Genomic DNA, 24230 nt, shown 5'->3' with positions numbered 1-24230 from the left:
GAGCTTTCCCAAGCTCACAATTGTTGTTTGAAGACGCAACCATCAGTAATATGGTTCTGACACAGCACCAAGTCTACTTTCCATTCAGTCTTTCTCTGTTGACACTAAAAGCTCTTTATAGGTAAGAAGGATAAAGCTACCGATGAACTGTTGTAGGTGCTAAGTTGCATTAATGGGAAAGGAGGAGGTTTCGGTTTGGTTGGGGTTGGTTTTTATTTCTTTTTGTTTTGAAGTCAGAAAGGAAAGAGCCAGACAATTAATTTAAAACACTTGCATCCAAGAGCAAAAAAAATCAGCTGGCTTTGTCTGCAGCACTGTTTCTCCCAACAGAGAACAGATGCCAACGTTCAGACGTACAAGTTCTGTGCATACACTTGCCAAGTAAATTTGGTTTTAAATCCACCTCTAAATGGCACATTTCGAAGGTTCTAAAAGCTGCACATCAACATTATTTAATGTTAGACACGTACTAAATTTTATTAAGCATTACACTAGAACTACTTTGGTATAAAAAAATACTTTATTTTAAAGCTATGAAAGTTATAAAAATATGTAGTTAAACCTTCAGCTCACAGAATGTCCGCTATTTTAACATTAGTAATTGGTTGCTCCTAACGAATCTGAGTTTTATTCGAAATGTTTACAAGACAATTATCACTATCAATTAAAAAAACCCAGCATTACAGGGAGCTGTACTAATTGTGATATTTTATCAGTATTCATTTAACCACTAGGTTTTTAATGAAGGCAGCAAAAACAACTATTTTCTGATGATACAGAATTTCTTATTTCTTGAAGCGTTTCTGTGGTTGACCACTTCTTCATTAGTTACCTGCAGCATGGCACCTTCCTGCCAAAGAAAAAAAAAGTGTATCTGAAGAAGTTTATCACATATGTCTAAACCAAATTACCAATAGGGGAACTTCAGCCATTTTAAAAAAGAAGTATAAGCAGTTCACTGGTGTGTCTAACACAAAAGGAACAGGACTGTCGTTAGCTGAGTCCACGTTCTTCAGTAATTAGCCTGTCAAAAGCAATGAGCTTTGAAATTAGGATGCGGGCTTTTCTTTTTTTAAATGTTTTGTGGGTTTTTGTTTAAAAACCAGATCATATGGAGTATGCCACCCTTACTCCGATGACTCATTACTTGGCAAATTTTTGTTAATTTGAGGATCAAACATTCAATGCAATGAGAGTAAGGCTGACTGAATTTGGCACTAAGGTTTATTAGCTGCAAGAACTATAAAAAATGGTGGAAACCTCATCGTTCTAGCCAAATTCCAATTTAGGTCATGGCATCGTACACTCATAAAATACCACCTGCAGTTTCATTCGAAGCTTTCACTTCTCCTCCTAAAGAACTGCTTATGCAGTTACAAGAATGGACGACACATTCCTTCACAGAGGCAGATGTATTCTGTGGTGCAATTTTTTTTTTTCCTTACACGTAAACAGTCTAAAGTTACTTGGGAACCTTCAGGATGAAACGCGTTATAGATTACAGCAGACAAGACACATAACAACACAGTTCATTTTCAACAGCACAGCGCTACCTTCATTGCATTACCTTGCAACCACCGTAACGCATAGTCTCCCAAGAAAAAATAAAATGTTGCAGGATGCATAAATAAAGTTGTATGATTTAATTAACATGTGACCTACCATTTTAACTACCAACACCAGGGATGGAACCCTTGCAAAGCTTTACTAATGGACACTTGCAGGTCTCATTTGTTCAACTGTAGCAGAGTACAGTGGCAGCAGTCTATGCTTGTCCAGGATTCATATCATAGCTAGATTCCAGTAGGAAAAAAATATGTTAAGTAGCTGAAATTAACAAAAAATTTGTATGTAGAAAATTTAATACAAGAAAACAGGTTTCACATATTTCTCTTCAGTTGATAATTGTTAACACAATTCATTGCTATGTTAAACTACATAACAACAATTACTACATAACTGAAAGAATACTGTCACATAGTATTAGTTTCTCAGTTTCGGAACATTAAGAAAGGAAAAAAGTAAATAAGATCTTACCTAAAGAAGTTTAACTGAAGCTTAGAACTAAGTTTGCTCTACTCCCTCAGCCTTCGTTGGCATCCTTATACAACTATTGTAGTTAAAGCTTTGCAGAGATACAGCGCAGCTTTTTAAGACTGGCTGAACTTAGTGACGTTTTCAAGAGTTCTCTTGTACTAGACCTGTGTCCCTGGAAGAGTACCTCGCTGGGGATATTTCCTTTCCTTGCCATTGAAGAAGCAGCATCTAAAAGATCTAAAAAGGTGTTTCTCCTTGCAGAGATACCCCTTAAGTTATCTAGATACTTTAAACCTGATCATTTAAAGACAACATACTTTTTTTTTCTGACCAGCATTTAATTTTACACGTACAACAATAGCTTTGTATTATTTGTGGGACCTTATACTACCCACTCCTTTCCTTATTTTACAACGTTAAAAAAAAAATCTAAAATTACACAATATTTCCTTTAGAATTATTTTATTAAATCATAAATGTACAACAGCTTCTTAACTCTACACACGCACTTAAATTTTTAAAAGGAAAACGTTATGTCTTATTACACCATGATCCTGGCTAATAGCTTTTCAAAACTTTGAGAAAAATCTTAAAAAAGGTTTCACATGTCACCTGAAACTTACAAATTTAACATTATCAAAGGAATGCTTCTACACTTACAAAGACCACTAAAAAGAAACAACAATTAAAAAGCTAAGAAACTGTCTCAAAGGCATTTTTACAATCCTTCCTCCACAGTAAGGTAATGTTATTAAATAATCCAAATCCATTCACAAAATGGCTCTCTGCATCTGCTCTGGTGTCTTCTGCCATACCACTGCATATTTATGCATGACTGAGATAAGTGTTTCCTTAACATTGTTATTTCCATAACCTGAAGCTGTTCTGTTACCTCTGGGCTCTCATCCTCTCCTATTTATACAGTGAAGCCTGTTTCAACAGAAGTAAAGAGTAAAAAAATAGGTTATGAAATTATTCAGCTAACCATTTTTTATAGGAAAGATAACATCCTAAAAAAACTTTTAACTCCTGCAGCTACTCTCACGAATCACTGCAATTTTAGCACTTAAAAAGCATACTTACCCATGGCAAGCTTGCAGAAGCTCAGTAACGGCTTCTCCCTCCATATCCACCACTTCCTCCACTGCCACCGGGACCATAGTTTCCTACAATTACAACAAAGCGAGAAACAGCACTTAAGTCTCTGCCCTTCAACCTCAGAATATTTCTGACTGCTCTATCAAAATTAACATCCCGTTCACTTCCAGAGATGGCATATCCAGCTTTTAACACTTCACTAAGTTCTCTTACTAATGCCTAGGAAGTGCCACAACTACACACTGAAGTCTCAGAAGACTCAAGAAGGGCCACATGTACTTTGATGTAACTTTGAGCCTCACTGCAAGGCTTATTTATCTGCAAGCTGAACCTTACAAGAAAGGCTTTCTTGTTTTGATTTCTGTTCCACAAGTTTCATACACCATATTAAATTACATTTCAAAAGCAGAAAATGACAGGAAAAGGTGACATTAGAACAAGAAAGCAATAGGAGAAATCCCAGTAAGTTTAGTGTTTGTTACAAGTTGTAACTCATATACTACACAGAACAAACATGGGTTTTTAACATAGAAGCTAGCAGTTTTTACCTGTCTCTCACCCTCCCACCTCCCTAAAGGACTGAAGCTTGCCCAGTCTCACTCCAAAGGATATCTAGACATACCTCCACCATATGGTCCCCCCATGTTCCTGCTGCCACCAAAATTTCCACTCTTCATTGGACCATAATTGGAAGGCTGCTGGTTGTAGTTTCCAAAGTCATTGTAATTTCCACTTCCATAATTGCCTGAATTATCAATACAAGAATAGACACACCTGGATGAGCTACAGTGTTCACTGAATTCTCAATATTTGTACATTTAAAAAACAAAATCATACATGTAGTCCAGCAGCAGATGATATCAGCTGCTTTTTCATTCCATTTTATAAGATTAAGCTTGCTTACTCCACCACACCCCTCCCAAATTTCATTATTTGTACTAATTTACAACTGAATCTTGATCACTTCAAGCCAGTAAGTTACCTCCTCCATAGTTGTCATAGCCACCTCCATAGCCCCCACCCTGGTTGCCATATCCAGGTCCTCCTCCACCATATCCTCCTCTTCCTCCTCCATAACCAGGGCTGCCACCGAAGTTGCCACCTATGACAATATAATCCTTTAAAATAAACTCTCCAGTGTAGAAGGTAACCAAGTTCTACACAGGATATTTATCGCTAGAAAAGTCTACAAGGGAAGGGAAAGGGTAGTTTTCAGAAGATACACATCCAATTCCCATCCTAACTGAACTGTGACCAAAACCCACTACCCAGACTGCCTAAAAGCATCAATTCTAAAGAGGGCTATGGCTTTTCAAGACATAACCATACAATTTCCCACATCAGCTATAATGTGAGCCAATAGTTTTAAATGTTTCTTAAAGCCAATGAAATACTTACGGCACTTTGAAAGCTTTACATGAACAGTAAATGAATGTATAAACAGTTCTAAGTGAGAGGAAGAAAAGTAAGAATACAAAAGAAGCAAACTTACCTCCAGGCCCTCCGCCATATCCATTATACCCATCACCAAACCCACGGCCACTCCCATACCCATCTGTTGGAGGAAAAAACATACATGCATTTCAATTCACCTGAAGCAAACTAATTTTTATCTAAACCATACAACCTTAAGATGCAAATCTCACAGACTGATAAAGTACACAAACTTGAATTTGGATAGAATGTACATGAAAAAAAACATTATCTATGATTCCTTTACACCACCTACTTTCCTGCATTTGTAAAGTACTGGGTTAGTTTTGAATGTAGCTAACCCGGTTTGCTTGTATGTAATTCAGATGTTCAAGAAAGAAGCCCCTCACTGCAGAGCTCCTGAGCTCTGCACCTAACTACAGAGAAGCAGTAGGTGAATTTCTCACCAAAATCAATTTCAGCTCGTAACAGAATCTTTTAAATATTAAACCACTTAAGTTTTCTGAACTGCTACCTCATTGATTTGTGTACTATGCAAAAGGTTCGCAAGTTATCTTTCCCAAAAATTCTTTAGCTCTTACAGATGCATTTCAATTCAATAGTAGTAATTTACTATTACGCAGAACCTGAAGGATGATGTAAACCAACCAACCAACAAAATTGCCTGCCTTACCAGCTCCCCCTCTGAAATTGCTGCCAGGTCCTGGTCCAAAGTTGCCACCACCTCCACGGGCATCACCAAAACCAAAGTTCCCTGTAACAATGTAACATTTGTAAGCAGCAAAACCATGCAAAGCGCACAAAAACAAACTGAGAGGCAATAACTGCACGTACCTCCTCTCCCACTCCGAGAATTTTGGACTTCCTGCATTTCCTGTCTAGAGAGGGCTTTCCTTACTTCTGCATTGTGGCCATTAATGGTGTGATACTTCTGCACTGTGAGCACACAGAACAAAACATGGTGAGCATTTAAGTGCTGATCTAGTGACACGAATCTTAAGCTACCAAAAATGCAGTTAATCCAAAGCTGGCCCATAAACAATCCCTACTGTTATCTTAAAAATTATACATACTAGAATAGATTTCATTCATTATTTAAAATACCCATTCCCCACAATTCACTATAACTATCATATTACATTCACTTAAGTATTCCTATTACCTACCTATTTTAAATTTAACTTCACACACGTACCATGACTGCAAGCATCAACATTATCAAAACAAAGCAGTGAGATGAAGATTACTTACATACAATTTTATCCACAGGATCATGGTCGTCAAATGTAACAAACCCAAACCCTCTCTTTTTACCAGACTGTCTGTCAGTAATGATTTCAATAGTGTCAATTTTTCCATATTCCTCGAAGTAGTCACGAAGGTGGTGCTCCTCGGTGTCCTCTTTAATACCACCAACAAATAGTTTTTTCACAGTAACATGAGCACCAGGTTTTCCAGATTCCTATTAAAAGAATTCTCCAAATTACCTCAAAGAAAAGCAATTTAGTTCATAATTTTCTTTCAGGATTTCAAGAATGGAATACTAAGGTTTTCAAATCCTGAGGTTGACTTCTTTCAGTGCATGTCCATAAAACCTCTTTATGGGGTGGAAGGGGTAATAGATGTCCTCCCCAAACCCAGCCTGGATGGGGCCCTGGCAGCCTGGTTTACTATCGGATATGGAGGTTGGTGGCCCTGCCTATGGCAGCAGGGTTAGAGCTTGATGATCCTTTAATTAAGTCCCTTCCAACCCAAGCTTTTCTGTGCTTCTATGATATATAATAAAATGTATAAAAGTAAATAAAAACAAATTTAGAGACCAACTGCTTGAACAACTCCTTAATAACAAACAAAAACTCCCATGTGTTTTGAGTGTAACATTTAAGGAGCTGCACTAGGTAGGAAGGATTTATCCCTAATGCCCGGTAATAGCTCTGTGTGTATGAACAGTGTGCACATGCCCTGCTTTCTTATGTTTTCGCAAGTGCTAATCAACACTGCATTCTTCTGGAAACTGAATGAAAACTGGGACTGCTAACAAGGGTACCACTTCTAGGTGATGGAAAATGGAAATCACCACAAAACTCCTCATTCAGTTGCTTTTTATCAATCCAAAAACATTAGAAATTTGGGTCAGACCTTGTGCTTCAAGTGGTTAAACCCTCCCAGAGCTCCAACAATGCAAAGAACATGAATTAACCTGCTCAAATATGTCAATGCTACAGTAACCCAGCTATACTGTATTACTGTATGTCCATCTAATGTATAGTTTGGATTTTAAGATCAAATATGTAAGGAGCAGAAACATGACTAATCTTACGCTGATTTTGATCATCACCATTGGAAGGAAAGCACAGTTCCCAACAGTCAACGAACAGACTAAAAATGTGGAAACGGTGTCCCAAACACACCCTTTCACTGAATTTAAACAGAGACAAATTGAAGTATAAATGCATAAGCAAAACAGAGTAGTCTCTCAAAGCATGGAAAGTATCTGCTCTCAGTCCTATGCTTACCTCTCTAGCCACAGCTCTCTTGGGCTCCACCACCCTTCCATCAATTGTGTGAGGTCTTGCAGCCATGGCTGCATCAACTTCGGCCATCGAGGAGAATGTCACAAAACCAAACCCCCTTGATCTTTTGCTTGCAGGATCCCGCATTACCTAAAAACGGTGAACAAATTTAAATCACTTCTACGTGTCTCATGTTAAAACTGAACAGCAACATTTGGAGAACCTAATTCAAATAGTTACATGTGAAGCAGCAAGCAATACTGACCAAATACATAAGCAGCATCCACATGGCATCAGAGAAATTCAGAGTACTATAGTCCCCTAATACCCTACCTAACTCCAAAAGTACTCAGTTGCAATGATTCATGTCTATATACATGTATCTTTCTCTAAAAATCAAACATTTGTTTCTACCTCTCTGAAGACCACACTCTTTAAATGCAGGTTATGAAATACATATTTACAGTTCCTCGCTGCTCTGTGAGGGGTCTGGAGCACAGACCTTATGAGGAGGAGGCTGAGAGAGCTGGGATTGTTCAGTCTGGAGGAGGCTCAGGGGAGACCTTATAGCTCTCTATAACTTCCTGAAGGAAGGTTGTAGTGAGCTGGGTGTTGGCCTCTTCTCTCGTGTAATCAGTGATCGAACTAGAGGGAATGGTTTTAAGCTGTGCCAGGGGAGATTCAGGCTGGACATTAGGAAGCATTACTTCTCGGAAAGGGTAGTCAGGCATTGGAATGCACTGCCCAGGGAGGTGGTGGAGTCACCGACCATGGGAGTGTTCAAGAAACGTCTGGATGTTGTGTTGATGAATATGATTTAGCTGGGAAGTATTGGTGATGGTTGGACTAGATGATCTTCTAGGTCTTTTCCAACCTTGATAATTCTGTGATTCTGTTAAGTATACAAAAATCATAGGCTGCAGAAAGCCGCCCATCTCTAGCTTCAACAGGGCTGTTTACCAAAGCAGAAGCTTTCTTCCAAAGGTTACTGGTTACACAGATGCTGATGCACTTGGCTCTCCCTAATGCATTGGAAGCAGTGACACCCAAGTTAATTTTGAACAGCTGTAATCAGCAGTTAGAGATAATCTGAGCGATTTTACAGGAAACAAGCTGAAATTTATCAGCAGTGTTCAAGAGGAAATCTGCATATAGCTTTGAAGGTCTGATAAGCATGAACCAACTGCAGGATCTTAAATTTTAACATTAATTTTACTCTCATGTTAAGGTTTTAAACAAACACCTCCATTTACTCTAAGTTTTACACATTCTACATCATCACTGTGCATTAACATGCCAAACTTACCACGCAATCTGTAAGCTTGCCCCATTGCTCGTAGTAATTCCTCAAGCTTTCCTCTGTTGTTTCAAAGCTTAAGCCGCCAATGAACAGCTTGCGGAACTGCTCCTTTTCCCTCTATCACAGAGAAGATTAGATTAATATAAAACTTTTTATGACTGCATTAGAAAAAGAACAGAGCTCCGAACAAAGCATCCTCACACCAAGGAACAAGAATCCATTCATACTATCTGATGCTATTCCAGATATCATTTATTGTGAAGTACACTGGGATATACCCTGGAATATCTGTCAAAATTATCTCGGATCCAGCAGCACAGGGATTAGTAGTAAATGCATCATTGTACAGATGGGAAAAAATACAAACCCTTATTCTATAAAGCTTCACTTCATAGAATCTTTTGAACAGAATAGGGGAAATGATGCTGCATTCAAGACTTGAATTAAAGCTCCATGTTGGAAGCCGGGCTATACGTAATAACTACATTTGCTTTTAAAGAACAAACATGTACCAGACGTCGCAGATAAACAGAACAGCTTCAAGTTCACACATCACTCATCAACCATATACTGCCAGACCTGTATGTGCCCTGGCCAAAGCAAAAGTTAGGCATACACATAGGCCAGGATACGGAAATATGTCCCTATATACACGAATGAAGAACACCATACAATATCCTAAATGCTGCCCCACAGGCTCCAAAAGCAGGCACTGCCTTACACGCGTTAGTTGCACGTCTCTAACCACAACCCCGACCAGGGCCCAGCTGCCTGTGTTAACTGCATTACACTGCAGTTACAACGTGCACCATCATAAACTACTTTAACTACAGTCCTTAACTGATATTTGACGAAAAGCCTTCACTAAATGCAACTCTGGCTCTCAATACAGAAACCAGAAGAAAAAGCAACGCAGCCCATCTTAGCAGCTCCCCAGCATCTTCAACCAGGAGCCAGGCGGGAAGCCCAGCACGGCGCTGCTCCTCCTTCAGCCCGCCCCGCCGCCCATGGATATAGCGGGGAGGCTCCGCCATGTGGCGGCTCTCAGCAGAGCAGCCCCGCAGCCAGGGAGCAAAATGGCGCCCGGAGCCGCCGCCTGCAGGGCGGGAAAGCGATCCTCGCCGAGCGCCCAGCAGCGCCGGGCGAGCCCTGAGCGCAGCGCAGGATCCAGCTGCCGCTCCGCCACACGCACGGATCGGTTTGCAGCCTCCCTCCCTCCCTCCCTCCTGCTCCTCCCTCCCCCGCCGCTCTCGGCGCCGCCATTTTCCCCCTCCCCCTCCTGCCGCCATTACCGGCAACGGCGCGCCCCGGGCCGCGCTCCCACCGCTCTCCATCGTCGTGCCTAGAGCACAACCCAACTCAGAGCCACCTTGAGAGACACAACCCGCCCCTGCTTGAACCGCAGCACCCGCCGCCCCTCAGCAACAACGCAGCACCGGGCACCGCTTCCAGAACCTTCCTCCCCCGCCGCTGCCCTCCCTCCCCCGCGCACAGCGGCCCAACAGCCGCAGCAGCTCTGGTAACCCTCAGACCCACAAAAGCACAACCTACTAGAACACAGAGAGCACTACACCCTTATAAACCGAGCTCCGGAGCGCTCCCCGCACGTACCATGTTCTTCATGGTGGCAGCCCCTGCCCGGCGCAGCGCTCGGCCCTCAGCAATGGCTGCCGCAGCTCTTACGTAATTTGAAATTCAGCTCCGCGCACTACGAGCGCCCTCCTCCTCCTCCTCCTCCTCCTGCTCTACCCGGCCGCACCTCCGGGCTTTAATTAAAAAAATAGCTCGGATTTTAGAGCCTAAATCGGTCCCGAGGGGCTGCGGCTCCGTGCGATACCCCTCTTGTGTTTTTGGCACCTAATAAAAACTCATCGACGCCGTTACTAATGGCCGTCTCCGAAATGAGCCGAACGACTCGTCCTCGCCCGAGCTTATCCGCTTCGCCAGCCGCCGGAAACAGCCGAAAGAGGAACGCCAGCCCGTTCGGCTCGCTTCGGCAATTTCCGGAATCAGCCGACACCGACGAAACAGGCGATCGGCTCAAGTTCGGCAATTTCCGGAAAAAAAAGACGCAGAGCTCACCGACTCCCCCAACCCACTCGGCAATTTCCGACAGCGGAAGGGCTCTCTCATAGGCGCCCGAACAGATCCGAAAAGGCCCGAGCAGACCCGAAGCGGCCCGAGCGTCGCTGGCACAGCGCTCCTTTTTTTTTCCCTCTCTCCGGAAATTGCCGATCGCTGCAGCCCGTAGTGCGGGGTTATAATTAGCCGCAGCGGCCCCGCACCCCACCACCCTCGGCGGGCGGGAGCGCGGTACAACACAACGCAGCTGCTCCCCCTCCACCCTCAGCCCAGGCGGGAGGCAGCGCTGACCTGGAGCTGTGCCCGGCGGACAGCGCTGGGCCCGGCCTCGTTCCGCCGGCAGCCACGCAGCGCTCGCCTCCCTCCCGCCCTCCCCTTTCCTCTCACGCGCGGCGAGAAAGGGTGAGTGCTGCCGAGTGCTGGTGTGTGCTGCCGCCCTGCAGCAGCGACACGGCACCGGGGCTCCCGCTTTTTGTCTGCCTGCAGCCCCGCTCTGCTCTCCATTAGCCGCCAATAAAGGCCTTTCCCCGGGCCCTCTCCCTCCTTCCCTCCCTGGCGGTGGCGGCCATGATGGCGGCTGCCTCCCGCGTCCCGCCGGCCTCCCTCACCCAGTCGCTTTCTCTGTCTCCGCGAGGCATCTTCCTCCTTTTGGACGCCTGGCGCGGTCCTGCGCTCGCCCCCCGTGGGACAGACGTCTTGGCCCCCTCCTGTGCTGGCGGCGACGACGGGAGGAGGTTGCGGCTGGCGCGTAGGCGGCGTCGTTCGCTCTGCCCCGTCAGCCGCCGGCGCGCTCAGCTCGGCCCAACCCGCCCCGCACCGCCCGTCCCGCCCCGCGCCGCTCCCCGCCCCTTCCCCTCCCCCCTCAGCCCCTCGGATGCCGCCGCTGCCGCCGCCGCTCAGAGCGCGCAGGGCGAGAGCCGGGAGGAGACGGGGGAGCGGCGCGGCCGAGCGGCACTGAAGTCTGTATCCTTCTTTTTCCCCTTCTTTCCTCGCCTCGGCGGCACTCCCCGCTCCCACGTTTACTCCCCGCCGACATCCGCGGGGATGGAGCGCGGGGTGCGGCCGATTTTCCCTCACCACCACCACCAACCCCTATAGCGCGGCGGCCGCGGGAGGAGTGGGCATGGCGGGAGGGCCCCGCGGGAAGGAAGGAAGGGAGGGAGGAGGGAGGGCGGGTGGGCGGCGGGGCCGGGCCGGGCAGACAAAGCCGCCCGCCAGCGCCCGGAGCGGCCTCCGCGGCGGGGAAACGTGGCGGGGCGGGGGGGAGCGGGCATGGCGAGGCGATGCCCCCCCCTTCCTCCTCCTTCCCTCCCTCCTTTCCTCCTTCCCTCCCGGCGGCCCGCGGGGCTCCGTTCCTTGTGGGTTGGGGGTGGGGGGTATCGGGAGCGTTCTTGTGGTTTCTTTCCCCTTTCTCTTTCCGATGGGGACGCGAGGAGCTCTCCCGCTCGGCCCTTTCCGCCGCGCTCCCCCCACCCCCCCCCCCTAGCGGGGGGCTGAGCCCTCGGGCCCTGCAGGGCCGTGTGCTGTGCCGTGCTCGGGCCTGTGTGCGATCCGAAGTTTTGTAGTTGGAACGGGGCAGGGATGATAACGTGCTTAAAGAGGTGGTCGGTGTGAGAGGTGTGGTGGTGAAGGGGATGGATGGTGTTGGACTCGCTTGCTTAGGTTAAACGTAGCGTGTGCAGCTTAGCCGAGCTCACGTCGGTGCAGGGCCTTTAATTCGTTCAAACTTGAGAATCGGAGGGCAGCGTTGTGTATTAAAAGAAATATTCGCAGTTTGGAAAGCGGTGGGTGCTCTGTTACACTCCAGACGTGGAGCTGTTCCCCGCCGGATCCACAGTTAACACGTCTAAAGCTATATTTGAGTTAACTGCTGGAATCTGAGCTCCTGTTCTGTTGGGTTGAAGGAAATAAGCATCCCTGATGGTCCTCCCCCTTTTCCCCTTTTACAAACGTCTCCGTGCCTTAGAAGGCCTTGGAAAAACCTTTTTTCCCCCCCATCTACCACTTTGTTACTATATATCCCGACTAGGTGAAGGTGTGTTACTGGGTTATGCCGGACAAAGCAGTAAGCTGCTTCTTGTCCTGGATTTAATCCATCCTGTAAATGTTCTATGCCGTGAATACATGGGGGTTGGAACAAGGACCATGTTGTATTGGGATGCCTTTCTTTGAGTAACGTCAACTTCCTTTTAATTGTCATGCATTTTTCTAGTAAAAGCTCTGCAAGTCTGCAATAAAAATGGCCTCCAATAAAACTACATTGGTAAGTTCACGCACACCTAAAGTATGTAAGGATTTAATCAACATATTTTTCTTCAAACTTAATAACTTGGCATCTCCATTTAAAAAGATACATCCACATCTCCCCTCCCCAGCATTTTTCTGACCAAAATTTCAGGTCCAGAAAGTAAGGCTACCAGAAAGGACATTCTCTTTGGCTTTAACAAATCTGCCATTTCTACAGAGACTTGTTGGGGAATACCAAAAAAAATCAAGGACTGTGCACTATTTCGTCTGTCCTGTTGTAGAAAGCACTAAGGATTTTTTTTAGCCTCCTTTCAGGATACCATGTAATTCATCGTTTATGTAAAAATAAGTAAAATCATGTATTCGTTTGATTTCTTCTAGTCTATTCAGAGAGATAGAAGAACAAATTGAGTAAAGGCGGTCATACAGAAGAAAAATAACATTACTGGGAAATGATGTGGTGTAGTTAAGATGCCCTTTGAAATTATTATTATTATTATTATCATTTTTTTACCAAATAACAGTTTATTTGAATTTCATAGGAGCAGAAATGATCAGATGTCAACCCCTCCTGAACGATTTTAATGACGCATTCATGGTTCTCAAGTCCCTGTAAAGCTTTGCTTGACGTTAAAATATGAACTTCTAAAGGCAGTTGGTTGCTGGAAAAATGATTTTAATTGCCATTCAACTACTTACTTTATATATAAATACATATATATCGATATATATATATATATACACATATATGTGTGTGTGTGGAAGAACTGAAGGAATATAGCATGAGATGCATCTGAGGTTGAAGCAGGATGCGTGGATACAATTGGACATTTGGATAGCAGAACAACGGACTTATCATGCACTCAAAAGGCCCGTTCTTAAATTACTCCAATGGTTGCTAATTGACCCACATTGAGGAACGTTAAAAACTCTTCTTAACTCCTGGCTTCGAAGCACAGTGCTTATTTGATATTATATGATGGCAAACCGTTCTAAAGATAACATCGAGATGAATGTCTGAACTTTCTGTTAGCAATTGATTGTCCACTTTTCCCTATTATGAGGAAGAGGAGCAGTTACCAGCCCAGGGAGGGCCTCAGGGAAGGGAAGGAGTCTGCAACTGCAGTATTTTTGCTATTATGTTCAGAATTTTGCTGCAGGTCAGGAAAAATCAGTTATGGTTCCCATGGGAACCGTAACTAATTCTGCTTCATTGCATATTTGAATGCAAAACTTAGATCTATTGGGGGTAGCGTAGCTCTGGAACTGTAATTCTGCTTTTGTTACCTCACGTATCGTGTAACACTCCATCGCAACGTCATGTCTATGTTCTAGTATTGCCCCTTAAAGAAGGAGTCATTACCCATTGAAAGCCATCTCTGTCTGTTGGATGTGACTTTTGAATGGGGAGCAAGCCTCAGATGAGCATCCAGTGCTTAGATGCCCATGCTAAGGTTTAGAATGGGTAATCCTAAAGGAGGGAGCTTCAGTGGACGTTTCTGCCCTTCATTCTGGGTCAGCTGCTACGTTCACCTCCAGGCTGAGATTTACATTGCTTTGTATAATCTCAGGATTTAACCATTCTTCAGTATTTCTTCAGGCTCTGCTGTCAGATATTATTTGAGTGGGTTAAATAGGCTGAGGAAGTGCTTGGAAAGTAGCGTTAACCAGGAGATGTAGTGAAACCTTTAATATTTAGAGCAAAAAGCAACGCAACCTTGACTTTGTTGTTGCTTACTGGCCTTTGAGATAAAGGATCAGATCCTGTAATACTCATTTTCTTCTGTGGAAGATTCTGTAGATACCTACAATCCTAGAGAGTTGGTGTTTCTTTTAAATAGACATTAATTTGATACAGAGATCCAAAACATTGAGGTGATGAGAATGACCAAAGCTGAGGACAGGTATCAGAAAACAGCCTTCCATTGAACCAAAGGGTTTTTAGTCCAGTGGAGAGCACAGAGGGAGATGTTCCACTTGTAGCCCACCTGTCTCAACACCAGTAATTAGAATGTTGTTAGCATGGTATAGTGAGTCTTTTCTCCTTTCCCGCCCCCCACCCACCCCTCCCTGTTTTCTTCATCTCATTTCTCTTTATAATGCTTTCATTTATTGCAGTCAGCAGCCTTCATAGACAAGTTGGATGTTTTCATATGTTTGTGTTCATTTACCTCCAGTCCTGCATTCTTTTTTTTTTCCCCCTGTGGAGGCAAAAAAAAGCCAGTGTGGTTGGTACTTCTCAGACATAAATACTGGGTTCAAAATACACCTGGGACGTGCAGGTAGTTATTACCAAAATAGAAATACGTGCTCTGTTTTAAATAATCTCTTTTCTATTCCCAACTCCAAACAAGTGCCGCACGAGATGTAACCATATGTGGAAACTCGCTGTTTGAAGGGGGAACTTGAACCTTTTCCTCATCTTTGCTTTTTTGCACCTTCAATTCATCATGGCTTGCTAACAAAAGTAAGGGTGTCTGGGGGAGGAGAAGTTAATGCAGAAACAAAAGGAAGAACACAACAGATAGGCTTGGAAAGACAGCTCAGCTTCTTCGCTTTGTGAAAAACAAGAGTTTTCTTTGCATCTGACAGACACTTTTTCCCCTTCCTTTTACCACACTGAGAAATAATCCTGCAAAATCTCAAAATCAGTTTCAAAATGGCTTCGCAATACACTCAAACTAACCCACGTTCAGTCTAGAGAGAACTAGAAAAGTGCCATGAAGTAAATGCAGGTGCTCCATGACTTCTGCTTGCCTGCTTCTGTCATGTAGGAAGCGCATTAGTGAGGAAGTAGCTTTGTCTGCTTTAAGGTGCTGCATGACTGTACGCTCTCAGAGCTTAATACTATTCCCATTAATTTATGGCTGCCATTTGAACAATTTTTCCTATAAGGAGCAATCCAAAATGGCCATCAGACTGCTTTTGGTCTGTTGGTGCTCCAGATAATGGGATATGACAACATTCTAGACACGTCCTGACCTTTTCCAGATTGCAAACAAGGAAATTCTGAAAGGTGTCCTTCTATCAATATTGAGTTGTGCCTTATTAAACTGGGAATGCCTTGAGGATGATGTGGATGTAATATTTCTTTTAAGAACTTTGAAGAATATTATTTAAAGTATATCGAATGTCAACTTAAAACACTTGATTTGTAAATTAGCAAGAGTTTAATGACATGTTAAGTGCTGTACCTTAAGTGTAGCTGTCTTAACGTTTGCACCTTTCTGCCATCCCTTTGAATGTTAGTTACATGGGTGCGTGGCTGATAGTGGGAAAGGACTGCAGTAGTTTGCTGCTCCTGGCATGCATCAATAATTATCGATTATCATTGAATATTCTGTTTATGGTAGCGCTGCATTGTAAACTTTGCTCCCATCAGCCATTTTTTTTTTTTTTTTTTTTTGGAAAAGGCAGTAACCACCTTATTTTTTATTATTATTATTTTATTTTTATTATTATTATTAGCACCCCTTTTCTGTTTGATGCATTTTCCCTTATTACTTTTCTTTACTTCTGCCTCATGCTGTTTCTTGCCCTCCGCCTTTTCACAGGCACGGAGTTAACATATAGAAGCTTGATAAAAATATTGAGCATGTAGCACTCTGAGAATTAAATTTCTAAGGGGAGTGGAGGCACTGAGTGTATGGACAAAGATATTTCACCTTAATAAAAACTGGTGTTCTGTGTTGGGTATATCATTAAGTGGCTGAAAAAAAACAACCAAAACCAACCCAAAATATGACCATGTCTTGCTCAGGTTACCCGACCTCATGCACTAACGTGAAACGAGTCTGAGCTTCTGGCTCTAGTGTGAATAAATACATGATTCCTTGCTGTTTACTGAGCAAAGTTGGATTTGGCCAGTGAAGTAACGATGTAAAAGCAAAAGAATGAATAATGGCATTCTGAATTTCTTTTGTAGCACAAAATGGGAAAGAAACAAAATGGCAAAGGTAAAAAAGTTGAAGAGGCAGAGCCTGAAGAATTTGTTGTGGAGAAAGTCCTGGACAGACGTGTTGTGAATGGAAAGGTGGAATACTACTTGAAGTGGAAAGGATTTACAGAGTAAGGCATTACCATTATTTTTTCTGGTACAATGCTAAATATTAACCATTTATTTGAAATAACTGTGTGGATGGGGGATTGGATGGTGGGGATACACTTGAAAGAGCTGAAAGGGAAGGACAGCATAAATGTCTATTCAAGTGGGGCAGGCGAGTATGACAATAAAACTGAAGATAGGTAGCTTAGGGTTTGTGCTTGGTCACGTTCCAAGACTCATACAAAGCCCTCAGTGATTGTTCTTTTGCCACTGCTCTTTGATGTAGCTTGTGTCAATATCAAGCAAGGTATGTTAGACTGATAGTTGTCATAAAATAGGTATACTTTCATATGCAGAGGAATGAATGTTATTTCTGAGAAATAAAGTTTGCAGGGCTTTAAACAGTAGGCAGCGCTGAAGCAGTGAATTTGAGGAGGTTGGGGGGTTCTTTGCTTTTTTGAGTTGCTCTTGAAATAGGTAAATTTACAAAAGGAATTCCATGGCATGATTGCTTTCATTAGATGTATCAAAAAGGTATTTTTCAGCCTCTTTCTGAGGCCTTCTGTAAGCACAACAGTGCTTCCATCAGCTAAGAAAAGGGGATGCATTGGATGTTAAAACCTAGCATTTTAACATTAGTAGTTACATATACACATCTCCCGAAGCAGCCTTCTGCATTCTAGCACCTTAAAGTTTTGGTAACTGAAAATAATGGGTGGGCATCCTCTTTGTGAAGTAGCACTGTGGCAGTATTAGTGGCTGAGGGCTTCGGATGAGGTGCTTGATTGTTGGAACATTCATGGATGGCGTAAAATGTTATTTAACAGAATACATAATCTCTAGAACAATTGCAATACCCAGCTCTGGATATGGAGCCTTTTATTTTTTTCATATAATTGCAGACTATTGGCATGGTTTGAGTTGGAAAGGACTTGAGGGCCCACACAATTCCAGCCCCCTGCCATGGGTGGGCTGATGCCCATTAGCTCAGGTTGCCCAGGGCCCTATCCAGCCTGGCCTTGAGTTCCTCCAGGGATGGAGCATCCACAGCTTCTCTGGGCAGCTGTGCCAGTGCATCACCTCTCTCTCAGTGAAGAGTTTTCCCTGATATCTAATCTAAATCTCCCCTCTTAGACTGAAACTGTTCCCCTTTTTCCTATCACTTCATACCCTTGTAAAAAGTTGATTCCCTCCTGTTTCTAAGCTCCCTTTAAGTATTGGAAGGCTGCTATTAGGTCTTCCTTGAACCTTCTCTTCTCCAGGCTGAACAAGCCCAGCTCCCTCCAATCTGCCTTCATAAGGGGGGTGCTGCAGCCCTTTGATAATTTCCTTGGCCCTCCTCTGGACCAGGTCTAAAAGCTCCACAGTTGAAGGAGTGAGAAAAAGTTCAGTGCTCAAATAATACTTTTGAGAGCGTTTCTGGTACATAGAAGCTAAGATGTGTATATGTTTACATCATTCCTAGTGGGGATTGTGTATGTTCCATTCTCCTGAAGTCTTAGTTTATGCTCTTATCAAACAGCTTGTTTGCATGGTCAGGCTTTAGGGGAACCAGGAATTGAGTTTAAATATTTAGGTAGGATGAGTGTTGCATGTTCTAGCTTCCACAAACATCATAGAAGTTGAAAGAGCTGCTTATTCTGTATCTCAAGTTTAAGAACAATTCAGCAGTGTTCTTCAGCATAGCAGAGCTTGCTTTTTTCAGTCATAAAATGTAGTACACAAAGGCTAAGGCAGATGGCTAGAGAAGCATCCTTAGTTTAAGAAAGATAGCTTATATATTGAGGAAAAGAATGACTTGCTTAGGGTGAGCCATGTAGCTAGTTGTACGCTTCTCTTCTTTTCCTAGTTTTACATAAATGTATGTATGTTTCAGTGCTGACAACACGTGGGAGCCTGAAGAAAACTTAGATTGTCCAGAGCTAATTGAAGCTTTTCTGAACTCTCAGAAAGCTGGTAAAGAAAAAACAGATGGTGCGAAAAGAAAATCACTGTCAGATAGCGAATCTGATGATAGTAAATCAAAGAAAAAACGTGATTCTGTAAGTATATGTTCATGTGCTAAACTTTGTTTCACCTTTGTTTCTTTCTACCTCTCCAACCCTCTACCCCAAAAATCCTATTGTGACTTGGAGAACTAGAACAACCATGGTCTTAAAACTTAAGAGTTGCACAAATGGAACTGTGGTTTGGAAAGTGTAATGATTTATAGTGATTAATGAGACCGCCAAAATGGTGGGTAAAAGATGATTGATTGTTCCTATTTATGACTGCAAGCCCTGATGTTGTTCTGTGATTCTTGCTGAATAATCAAAAGTAAGACTAGATGAGAGTTGCTAATGTGGTCAGTTTATGTTAGAGTAAAATGGTCATGAATGGAACAAGCAGAAGTTCTGTTCTGGCTTTTGTATGAACTATGATTTTTAAATAGGTGAGTGGGAAGATAGCAAAGTGAGAAGACCAAGCACTTGTTTAAATTAGGACTGGACATGGTGGTAGGGAGGGTGTAGAAAGGGTGGCTGAAGAAAACCTACTGTTTCTTGAATATTTGGGTTTCACCTCCAATTTAAATGAGCAAACAATATGGTAAATTTAGTGCTAGTAAGAGCAAAGTAATGCACTTATTATAGTATGTTCAGTAGTTCGCATTTTTCTCTCTAAACTTTCAAACTGTAACAATATAAATCAAAGCTGGTTGTCATTATCAGTGATTTAATGAAGACAGCTGCTGGATGCATGCTGTCAGTTACTAGGTGACGTTGGAAGGCATCAGAAGCAATATTGGTAAATACTACAAATAATTAACTTCTTGCAGAAACTAAAATATTATATGGCTTCACCTGATTTGATAGTGGTCAGTGTCTCACAGGGGTATTGTGAAACTAGAGGCAATAGTAAGTACAGCAAGCAGTCATATTGTGTACCACCAATGTGATTTCAGCGAGCCGGGAAGAGCTGAGCTGTGCCCTATGGGTGCAGTTTCTCAGTTGGCTTAAGCCAACCCAAGTGCCCAAGTCTGTTGTTTTGCTGAAAAGAACATGTTTTGCCCACTGCCAGGAGTGCATTTTCTGTTTTGTCTGTTCAGTTGGTTTCAGTAGCCATGCTTGTTTATCTGCTATAAGGATTTGAGACCACTTGATTCATCTGTTGAGTCTTCAGAAATAGTTGCTAGAACCACTGATGTGAAAGTCCTTCACTGTCTCTGCATCTGAATGACTAGGTCTGAAGATCAGTCACAAAAATTATACCATTTATATAATCTTCAGACAACTTTTATATGTAACAGTAGCTTTTGTAATGATGTAATGCTATATTTTGTTGTTCTGATTCACACACACACATTAATGTGTATATCTAGCTCTAATGCCAGAATAAAAGGGTAGTTAGATAATGATAGATAACAATCTTTTAACTTACTCAATAGGTTGATAAACCGAGAGGGTTTGCAAGGGGTCTTGATCCTGAGAGAATAATTGGGGCTACGGATAGCAGCGGAGAGCTTATGTTCCTCATGAAATGGTAAGTCTTGCATCCACAGTTCTGATCCATATTGAGGGAGGGCTGGTATTTGCACTTAGCTAATGAGACAACTTTATTTCAGCAAACAGAAAGAAGCTGGTGGTCTGTTTATTAATCCTGTGTTCTTGCAAAAGCAACACTTGTGTAATTGGTTAGTACTTAGTCCCCCTTTCTTCCTAACCCAAAATGACTTTAGATTCTCCTAATTGGATGTCACAGAAATGGAATTTAGAAAGGTAAATATTCAGATAAAATATGGTAAAACTGGCATTTGTGTGGGAAAGAGGTATCTGAGTAGCTTTCTTGCGAGGGAAATTCCAGGTAGAACTCTGGTTTTACATGTTTTACATAAGCGGATTCTAGCTGGTAGGCAGCCAACCTTTTAACCAGACTTAGTGTCTGCTGCTTTGTGTGCAACCAGGTTGACAGGGAGTTGGAAGCAACTAGTGGAGGAAGCTGAAGTTGTGATGGAGAACAAACAATATGAAGGAGAAGTTTGTCATAAAGGGCCAGTAACAAGGAAAAGTGCTGGGGGGAGTTAGTGTTATTGGGGGGGAGTTAGTGTTATTGGGAGGATAGGAGGAAAACAGTTCTGTTAGCGACGATGTTAGCAGAAGACATCTTGTCTTTGCAGTAGAAAAGCAGGATGATTTTTTTTTCTTTATCCGGCATTGAGACTATAAAGGGATGAATTAACATTTGCTTGGAGTCTGATTTTCTATGGTGCTGGGATAAGAATTATAAGTTTCCAACAACCTTTTAGGAAGGCCTAGTTTTTTTAGTAGCGTCAAACTGAGCAGCCTCCAAAGAATTGGTTTGTCATGCGGCGTGCTTAGACTCTTGAAGATCAGTGCTTTGGAAAGGTTGTCTGCCTTCTGACTTCTCTTTAATATGTAGAACTGAGAGGAGTTTGAAAATGTGGATTATGACTATCTGAATTTCTGCAGTTATAACTGGCAGAATAAAACACAAAGGAAAACATAAGAAAGAAGCATTTTCTTTTTAGTTTGTTTGTAGATGGTTGGTTTTTTTTCATAATTGATTGCAGTCAACAAAGATAGATATATAGTTATAGAGCTGACTTCTTAAATCAGCATATCCTTTTAAAAGGAGCCTGAAGCATGTTAAACTGGAATGTTTTTTTTGTTACCCTGAGACAGGATCAGAAATTGCAGTATAATAGACAGTGAGTTACTTGCATAAGCTTCTAATACAATTTGTATGTAAATACTACCTCTGAAGACTGATGCTACTATGTTTTACAAGCCTCGCTTTGAAGTTCCAGTTATGCTTTAAAAGTAAAATTAGCAAAGTTTTACTTACTTCATTATATACTGCATTTCGTAACTGTAGGAATAATTTCTTTTGAACAGTGTTTCCACCTAGAATCGAAACTTGTGAAGGAAACTATCGGCTGTGAAATCTGATTGTTAGCAAGTAGATTCACTATAGCTAACGTGAAAAGAATACTGAAAACTGATTTTTAGCTGATATATTTCATAATGTTGTGATGTATCAAGGGCTGCTACATTTGTATGAAAACATTCTCTTCCTGAAACCCATTTGATGTTAAAATAAAGAACCATGATATGAATATAAGTTAATAATTATGCTTTTTTATCTCCCTTCCTTCTACATCAGGAAAGACTCTGATGAGGCAGATCTGGTGCTGGCCAAAGAAGCTAACGTGAAGTGTCCTCAGATCGTAATTGCTTTTTATGAAGAACGACTAACTTGGCATTCATGCCCTGAAGATGAAGCACAATAATTGTTTGCATTGCTTTTTTTTTTTTTATAAATATATATATATATGAATATTACAACCTGAAATTTGATTTATTAGCAATGTGAGAAGCATACATTCTAACAAAATTCAAATTGGATATTTTTTTGAAGTAGTGTGTTTTGCATCAACAGCGAGTAAATAAAAGCTTTCTGCAACTCGTTTCATTTATCACAGGAGAGCATTTGATACTACTACTTCCTCCATATTAGGTAAAAGCTTTTATAAAACATTCACGAACTTCCATGGCTGTTATTGAATCTTAACGAATGTCTAAACAAACTCACAGATGTTTTGTAGTCTTCTATACAGTTGATGTGCATGTATCTTCCTTACCCAAACCTAGCCCCTTTACACCTGTAGATTCATTCTTTTTAGTATTTGGGGTCACTTGATCCCAAGAAGACCGGGTGAAAATTAACTTTGTAGTAATTTGAATGTTATCAGACTGTATATTGTTTACTTTATTGTAAATACTGGTGAACAGTGGTCAATAAAATAGTTTTATATTCTTCCTTTATAATGATAGGCTGTGACTCTTTTGAAGCGGTTTGATATTTCTGAACTTTTTATATGTTAAGCTCTCAGTTCATGGTGTATTTAACTGTAAGTTGTTCTTTTGGGGATAGACTGATTGATATTACCCCATTGCTACTCTGTAATCACAATACCAGACAAACATCAGGCTTTGATTCTCTCATTTCTTTGGTAAAGCGTAATATTTCTTTTCAGTCAGAAAGAGCCAATGTTTTTGGGCTGTGAAATTCGTGTGCTCTGGGTACTTAAGTTGCACAGGTAGCAGCTGTACTGCCTGGCTATGGCTGCTGGTCACAGGGCCAAGTGGCCTCTGCAGATGTATTGGAAAATACCTGATGTCTTGACAATATCAGCCTTTGCTTTAATTTTTGGTCTTATTATGGGGCTATACTGTAACAAGTGATGGGATGGTTCAGGTAGAATTACTCTTCGGGCAGTGGCCTGGAAAATACTTCCATAGTTCTATGCCTTTAAAGTATAATGTTTTAATCCAGATTCTAAACTGTATACTTACGAATCAAGAGGCTTTGTTCCTCATTGAATTTTACAATGGGTAATATCATCTGTTGCTGGGAGAATGCCCTCAGGTTGGCAAAAGTGAGGGATGGAGAAATTGGAAGAAAAGAAATCTGCCTTTTTGCATTCTTCCAGTTATTCCTCTCTTCCCTTGCTTTTGTCTACATGCATTCTTTTATTTGGGTTGTGACTAGCATGGCAGTTTGGCCTTAAGCTTTGCCTCTTCGTAGGTCAGTGGCCAACCTTGTTTTAGAATTCCTCTGATTAAGTTTTTACTAGTATAATCATGTCATGTGCTGCTGCCACAGTCCTATGGGAGATGATAGGATTCCTTAAGATTGGCTATTCCTGGAAACCTTCACAGGTATCCTGAGGATAAAACAAAGGTCTTTTTAATCTTCTCTTGATGTTCTTTTCAACAGAGACTCATAAATAGTGATTAAAACCGTTTGTTCTCATGTTTATGTGATGAGTCAAACCATTGTGAAATGCTTAATTGCAAGTAAACACTGGGATGGTTAAAGTAATGCTAAATTACCTTTTTAGGTGTAACTGCTTTATCTTCTCAGTAGTTTTTCTTACTGGATTTGAGCTCAATTCAGTCACTGTGGCTGTAGGAAAACAAAAGGTGTAGGTGGGGTTCCTTTAATCTGGTTAATGATGATTTCAGAGTTTAGCTTGCTTCTCTTGCCTGCTCCTTTGAGAAATTTCCCTGAATCTGTAGTATGTGCAAGTCTGCAGAGTTAATTGGGTCTCTAATAGGAATATTCTTATACCCAGTGTGTAGGATTCCTAAATGTTGTTTTTTTTATCCAGTTGCCTGAGAAATACATGGGCTAAAAGGAGATTTCTAAAGCAGCATGCATTGCCCTCTCCCTCAGTATGAAATACTTTTGAATTCAGAGTCTTAAAATATTTCACAGTTTGTGTTTTACTGCCTGAAACGTTGCGGTTTCTTTGTTTCAAGAGTGGATATTGAGTTCATATATAACGTTGCTGATTTTAGTCAATATAGATTGAAGATTCAGGTACTTAATCTGGTTATCTTAAGTAGTAGGTGTGTAAATATTTATGTTGAAAGGTTGTTTCCCAAGCAATTTGTAACCTTTAAAATGTTAT

General features: G+C 42.0%; 2 protein-coding genes across 15 annotated transcripts; one reads left to right on the top strand and one right to left on the bottom strand.

The window, feature by feature from the left end:
• Positions 1-501: 501 nt before the first annotated feature.
• On the bottom strand, positions 502-11233 carry HNRNPA2B1 (heterogeneous nuclear ribonucleoprotein A2/B1). Of its 11 annotated transcripts, none has more exons than XR_014943628.1 (12): positions 11073-11233; positions 8389-8499; positions 7086-7232; positions 5821-6031; positions 5404-5505; positions 5243-5323; positions 4628-4690; positions 4118-4237; positions 3758-3880; positions 3121-3203; positions 1663-1793; positions 502-850 (listed from the first exon to the last, which is right to left on the bottom strand). XR_014943628.1 is itself a non-coding variant. In XM_015853698.3 (11 exons), the coding sequence occupies exons 1-10, from the start codon at positions 11100-11102 to the stop codon at positions 3142-3144; spliced, it is 1050 nt and encodes a 349-aa protein (XP_015709184.2). In that variant the 5' UTR covers positions 11103-11233; the 3' UTR covers positions 502-850; positions 3121-3141. The 11 variants fall into 11 exon arrangements, 8 of the variants coding, with proteins under 8 accessions (XP_015709184.2, XP_085396681.1, XP_085396678.1 ...); XR_014943629.1 differs by lacking the exon at positions 11073-11233 and adding an exon at positions 9994-10067; XR_014943627.1 differs by lacking the exon at positions 11073-11233 and adding an exon at positions 9675-9841.
• CBX3 (chromobox 3) lies at positions 10482-22581 on the top strand. 4 transcript variants are annotated; one of them, XM_015853700.3, is made up of 6 exons: positions 11363-11423; positions 12677-12727; positions 16637-16779; positions 18633-18798; positions 20181-20275; positions 21917-22581. In XM_015853700.3, exons 2-6 carry the CDS (start codon positions 12704-12706, stop codon positions 22041-22043), a joined length of 555 nt encoding a protein of 184 aa, XP_015709186.2. In that variant the 5' UTR covers positions 11363-11423; positions 12677-12703; the 3' UTR covers positions 22044-22581. The 4 variants fall into 4 exon arrangements, with proteins under 4 accessions (XP_015709188.2, XP_015709186.2, XP_015709187.2 ...); XM_015853702.3 differs by lacking the exons at positions 11363-11423; positions 12677-12727 and adding an exon at positions 10482-10866; XM_015853701.3 differs by lacking the exon at positions 12677-12727.
• Positions 22582-24230: the final 1649 nt, after the last annotated feature.

The sequence above is a fragment of the Coturnix japonica genome, chromosome 2, assembly GCF_054131305.1.
Source record: "Coturnix japonica strain WE chromosome 2, WE-NBRP24, whole genome shotgun sequence".
Taxonomy (NCBI): Eukaryota; Metazoa; Chordata; class Aves; order Galliformes; family Phasianidae; genus Coturnix; species Coturnix japonica.
Note: the sequence above shows the minus strand (reverse complement) of the source record. Positions and strands in the feature narration are given on the sequence as shown.

Bases quoted from the DNA above. Each gene is read 5' to 3' on its own strand.
- HNRNPA2B1 (XM_085540550.1), bottom strand. From the start codon at position 9,716: ATGGAGAGCGGTGGGAGCGCGGCCCGGGGCGCGCCGTTGCCG. The intron at 8,500-9,674 runs GTAATGGCGGCA...TCTCTGTGATAG, and splicing joins CCCGGGGCGCGCCGTTGCCG to AGGGAAAAGGAGCAGTTCCG. The intron at 7,233-8,388 runs GTAAGTTTGGCA...CACCGTTTTTAG, and splicing joins GCAAGCTTACAGATTGCGTG to GTAATGCGGGATCCTGCAAG.
- CBX3 (XM_015853700.3), top strand. From the start codon at position 12,704: ATGGCCTCCAATAAAACTACATTG. The intron at 18,799-20,180 runs GTAAGTATATGT...CTTACTCAATAG, and splicing joins CAAAGAAAAAACGTGATTCT to GTTGATAAACCGAGAGGGTT. The intron at 20,276-21,916 runs GTAAGTCTTGCA...CTTCTACATCAG, and splicing joins CTTATGTTCCTCATGAAATG to GAAAGACTCTGATGAGGCAG.